Genomic DNA, 5,975 nt, shown 5'->3' on the forward strand with positions numbered 1-5,975 from the left:
CTGGAGGGGCGGCGTCCGACGGGGCCGCAGGGGCCGTTGCCGGCGCGGGGGAGCCGCCTGGTCGCGGGCATCGGCTTGGCCAAGGAAGCATCCTCTGCCCATTGGTATCCGCGCCCAGCGCGGCCGGAGCAGCAGCCGGCGCCGATGACGACGGGGGTGCCGAGCATGGTGGAGCGCAGGAGGCCGAGAGGGAGGCGGACGGGGCTGGGGAGGCCGCGGCTGCCGCCGCCGACGGTGGCGCAGAAGCCGGCTTCGGGCGTGGAGGAGGAGCCATAGCGGAGGGAGCCACCGCGGGAGAAGAGCAGCCGCCGAGAGAGGACGTCGAGGGGATCCCGGATCTGGTCGCAGCTGCTGAAGGGGAGGTCGGAGAAGGGAGATCGGGGCAGCGCCGCCGCGCGCTCACCCGTCTTCCGCGAGGTCGCCCGCCATTTGCTCTCGCTTGCTCATAGATACCATGTTTGATGTGCTGTACTTTGACTGTAAAATATAGTCTGGTCCTTGCCTGTCGAGCCAAGATAGAGCATCTTAGGGTATCTGCTTCTTCAGAAGCTGATGCGGTTGGACCCTAGCATCGGAGGATTCGCAAATTCAGTCGGCTCTGTTCTTCTTTCCTTTTTTTCCTTAGATGTATATATATCCTGAGAATGGTTGAGGATTCGTATGATTCGCGGACTCCCAGATTCACTTGGGTTTCATATGCAAGATTGGTGACAGCTCCAAGCATTTCCAGGCCTGCTCAATGTAGCCTCTTCTGAAGGTTATAACTAGCAGCTGGCTCAATGTAGCATGTTCTGGTCACTGGAATTTCTTTTCTTTTTCCCTTCTGGTGATGTCTCACACTGGGTATTGTTAGCCTATAGTCAATCTTCTTAAAAATAAAATATGTTGCTAACTTTTTTAAAACAAAAAACTGTTGTTGCTAATCGCATGCTACATGTTGGCAAGGAACAGCAATGCAGACAAAGAAAATCGAGTAAAATTAGGTGTAATACACCGACTTTAATCTTCTCAACGCAAGACATAATGGAGTCAATGTGATAGACGAGACAATTAGGTAAATCTGAACCAAACTAGTAGGTTCCTCGCCTACTAACCACCACGATAACATGGCGAGTATAACAAACCCTAAATTCCGACAAACAGAAAGAAGCAAACTAGTAGCGTAGACAAATCCAGCAAAGATAAGACTTTCAGACTCGTTATGTTTTTCTCCTCCACCTCACAAAAATTGTACCCAGGAGCTCTCTGCCCTCCCACATTTCGCCTCTCTTGTTTCGCAAGCTGCGGTTTTTCACTCAGATGGGTGTGTGCTTCAGAGCGGGCAGGGTGGGACTTCGAGCGTCGCGCCGGCTTGGATCTGGCCCCATCCAATGAGGCGCCAGTGCTTCTCGACACGGCGGCTCAGGGCCACCTTCTCGCCTTTGCTGGTGCACACGGGCGCGGTGAGCTGGAGCTTGGCGAGATCGTTCTTCACGGCGACCACACGGGCGCCAGTGGACATGGATCCGATGTTAAGCATCAGGATCTCGCCCTTGGTGAGCTTGGAGACCTTCCCTGCCTTCTCTGTGCCCTTCGTTCTCACACCCAGCAGCCTTCGGAGAAGGAAGAAGTTGATCTGCAAAGCAATAAATGCCCAAGGATGTCATTAACAGCTACCACTGTTTGGCTGAAATCAAAAAACAACAAAGAATTGACAAACCGACAAACCTCAAGCTCCACGAATACATCAGGAAGCGACCCGATTTCTCCTAGAACCTGGCCAACCAGCCTATCGGCACGAGTCAAAGTTGGATCCATGGTTGTTCCCACACCAATAAGCCCTCCTGGCACAGCAAATTGGAGTTCATTCTGCTCTGCGTAGAGCGAGACGATCCTTGAATAGATTGGGGTGCATTTGATGTTGCCACTCTCATCCTTCATGACAATGCCAGGGCGAACTTCAATGTTCTGGTTAACCCTGAGGACTCCCTGCAAATAAGAATCGACATCCAGTTTATATTTGTGACATGAAAAGCCAGAACACTCATGATCTAATTCTGTATCAGGATTGAGATCTGCATACATACCCTGAGGATGCTGCCACCTGCTACCCCACCCCTGATTTCATCAACCTCTGAACCAGGCTTGTTGACATCAAAGGAGCGAATAACAATCATGTTGGGAGGTGAAGTGAAGTTCCTTTCCGGAATGGGGATTTTCTTAATAATATATTCACAGATCACATCAATGTTGTACTTCAGCTGGGCAGATATTGGCACCACAGGAGCACCTTCAGCTATCGTGCCCTGCACAGATGGTAGTAAAAGAGATCAAGCCATGAAAGAGAAGACGTGTATTTATATAACACAAGCAATGACGAACAGTAGTGACCTGGATAAATTTTTGGATTGCTTCATGCTGGTTCATTGCTGCACTTTCCTGGATAAGATCAATCTTATTCTGTAAAATTATGAGATGTTGGAGACGCATGATCTCAACAGCTGCAAGATGCTCAGATGTCTGGGGTTGTGGGCAGCTTTCATTTGCTGCTATCAAAAGCAAGGCTCCATCCATGATAGCTGCTCCATTAAGCATTGTAGCCATGAGAATGTCGTGGCCCTGTTCAACAAGGTAGATATTGTAAGTACATACAACATTTACGTAATATCATATTCAAGTTCAACTAATGAAAAGAATATCTAATGACCCATCAGAGAACTCTGATGACTTCCCAATTCATACAATAATTCAGTTGAATAAAATTGGAGATACAATTATTATTATGTAAACAGTGATTATCATCTTGGTGATGCAAGAGAAACCTCAGGATCATAATTGACAGCAAATCAAACTGTAGGGTGCAAAATGTTACTAATCACTTGGGTAGGGCAAGAAATGGTCAGGCTATGTACTTGAGCATTTGTGTACTAGATCTGTAGAAGGGAGCATCATAACAGCAAAAGGGTAGAGCTTCGTTATACCGGGCAATCAACAAAGGAAACATGTCTCAGGAGCTTCATCCTAGTGTTTTCAAACCCAGGAACATCACAGGCAGGAGTATCTTCTTTTCCGCTTCCATAAGCCCTTTATATAATTGAATAAAAGTCAAATAGTGCACAAGAGCATAAAACCTTGTAAATAATCATACATTAGCTAATATCTGAAGATCAAGTTTGAGATTTCAATCATGAGTTCTACCTTGTATTCACTAGAAAATAATCATGTGAACATACAAATACAAAGTTCTATAATTTATAGGAGTATAGAACAGTGCCCCCTGAAGTTTTATTTGCTCTAAATTGTAAATAGGCTGATAGTCATATAAGCTAATCATGTAAGAAAAGAAAAGAAAAGAAATTTAGCTTACTTGTAACACATTGGTCGTGGACATCTGTCATCCTCGCATTTGTAGATTTTTGCATTAGCATAGCCCAGCTTGATAGTGATGTTACGTTCAAGCTCATTCTTGAAGCGAACAGTCTACAAATCAAAACAAAGAAATCAGAAAAAAGACATTCTATATGGGACAGAATGTGCACATCAACATCCATTAGTTACTAAAATCATTCTAGAAAGTATTGTAAGAAGCCCAGGCAAAGAAGCATGAACTACAACAGTGCCATTACTCAAGCCGAGAAACTAGAGCACTTATATTTTTAATAGTAATATCAAGTAAATTCCTTGACCAAACTTTTATCAATCAGGTTTGAAGAAATCTGCAGTGCATTCTAGGTTAGTTTACTCGTTTAAATACCAAAAAGTAATCTAAGCATGACATATTTGAGTAGTATGGCAAACTCAGAAGAGTTACAGCTAAATGTGATAAATACTTAACAGGCGTATACATATTGGAAAGAAAATATGGCCACCAGAACGAATGATACCTGAACTCCAGATATAGCTTTCACAACAGTAGACTTTCCATGGGCCACATGACCAATTGTACCTGAGGTGTTACATGAAGATAGCAAATATTATGCCCCCGCAGAAAGTCACCCAACATTCAGATATGACCCAAATGCCACAGACAAATATAGATAAAAAAGCAAACAAGAGCAAGTGATGGTTCACAACTCAAAACTGCAAATAAAATAACTTGTTATACTAACAGAAAGTTTGCTCCATCAAAGCCCCCTGGCGTTAAGAGTTCCAATAGCTTTTTCCAAAACTGTGGGTTTTGCAGAGATATTTAATTAATCTTAAATAAAAAGACCCACCATGTCATCACTTAAGGCAACACATGCTCCATCACATTATTATAAAACAAATAATATTTCTTTCCCCATGCACTCGCAAAAGGATTAAGCGCACCCAAAAAGCAGCAGGTCAGACTTCAGTATGGTGGTCAAGGCTTAAACAGGTGCATAAAGAGAAAAGATAATGGTTCCGACATTTAACAATCTATGTGTCAGAGGAAAAGATAATGGTTCCAACATGTAACTATCCATGTATCAGAAAAATAAGGGACATCATCAGGCAAAAGAAACTCCAGTGTGAATAATATATGTAAAACAAGCATGACCAGCAAACATATGACAGTAAATAGGAACCATTCCACAGTGAATTGCACCATACTAAACGCGCGGAGCTCAATAGCTAACGAGGGACAATCCAAATAGCTTGTAATGCTGTACGCCTATGAATTCTCCACACTGACAATTACTCCCTCCGTTCCGATTTACTCGTCGTGGTTTTAGTTCACTAAAACCACGACGAGTAAATCGGAACGGAGGGAGTACTTGACATTAAACATTGCCAAAAGGATAGTATCAGTACCAATGTTGATCGTCGCTTGGCGCGAGATGACTTCGGGTGACAACGGGTGGAGCTTGGTGACATCAAGCTTGGTTAGGTCCTGCTCCATTAATCCTCGGCGTGCCATGATTGAAACTGCAAAAAAAAAATGATAAACAGTGTTATTATCACCTTGTGTCTTCTACTTCACTCACTCAAAGGACCAACTGCAGGGAAATAGAACACGTGCTATCTCCACCTACGATAGGCATCTCAAACCACCCTGAGAAGAGAGGTTCCTACTTCAATGCAAAAGTGAGGGCATATACGGAACTGCGACAGTACACTGATCCAAAAGGACAACAGAGTCTAAAGTCTGCCGAGTCCTCCACTCTACACCATCCAAACCTAGGACTCCAAAACGAATTGCTAATCTGAGGTCACGATAGCCACTATCTACCACATAAAAACTGGACGTTGCACCATACAGAAGCACATCAAGCAACCGAACTAGTAGCAGCAGCCGATTCACACTAGCAGCAGCATTGACAGTACCAACAACAATACCAGCAGGCAGCAGCATTGACAGTTTATTTCACTCGCAGCCACCAATCCAAACTAGCAATTCACACTAGATCAGTACACACGAGAGAGGAGACAGAGAGATGAGGAGAAGAGTAGAGACGGGACGAGAACAGAGAGAGACGAGGAACTCACCGGCGTCTGGCGGTGAGGGCGGGGCGGAGTCGGGCGTCGGCGGCGAGGGACTTGGAGGGGTCGGGCTCGAGCGGCTAGGGGCGTGGCGGAGTCGGCGGAGACAGCCGGCGGCGAGGGGCGTGGGGCGGAGTTGGAGGAGGGAGACAGCCGGCGGCGCGCTTGGGTGGGGTGGGGGAAAACCTAACAGAGGAGCCGAGCGAGCGTGAGAGAGAGGGGCCAAAGCGAGCGGGGCGTCAGAGGATGATGCGAGTTGGGGCTCGGTGGCGAATTCGCTGTAATTTTGGGTGCGGATAGGGGCAGATGCAGCAAGCGAAACGTTTTTGTTTGCCCAGCTGACGGGCCGGCTACGCTACCTAGTACTATTTCCCAAGTGTGTTTTCCCCCCAAAAAAAATGTTTTTTCCTTAAAGATGTAGGCTCTGTTTCTGCTTTCCTTTTATAATTTTCCTGTGAAGATGAATCAATCAATCAATAATCTAAAACTGTTGTTTGTCTTGGGTGGATTAACATGGATCCGGTCTTCGTTCGTCTACGTCTATGTGTTTG

General features: G+C 45.6%; 1 protein-coding gene across 1 annotated transcript; it reads right to left on the reverse strand.

Annotated features, from left to right (window-relative positions):
* Positions 1–969: 969 nt before the first annotated feature.
* Positions 970–5,699, reverse strand: LOC123140138 (eukaryotic translation initiation factor 2 subunit gamma). The gene is made up of 9 exons (XM_044559878.1): positions 5,431–5,699; positions 4,756–4,869; positions 3,864–3,925; positions 3,347–3,459; positions 2,961–3,063; positions 2,371–2,598; positions 2,067–2,285; positions 1,708–1,968; positions 970–1,615 (listed from the first exon to the last, which is right to left on the reverse strand). The coding sequence occupies exons 2-9, from the start codon at positions 4,859–4,861 to the stop codon at positions 1,313–1,315; spliced, it is 1,395 nt and encodes a 464-aa protein (XP_044415813.1). The 5' UTR covers positions 4,862–4,869; positions 5,431–5,699; the 3' UTR covers positions 970–1,312.
* Between the last annotated feature and the right edge of the window lie 276 nt (positions 5,700–5,975).

The sequence above is a fragment of the Triticum aestivum genome, chromosome 1B, assembly GCF_018294505.1.
Source record: "Triticum aestivum cultivar Chinese Spring chromosome 1B, IWGSC CS RefSeq v2.1, whole genome shotgun sequence".
NCBI lineage: Eukaryota > Viridiplantae > Streptophyta > Magnoliopsida > Poales > Poaceae > Triticum > Triticum aestivum.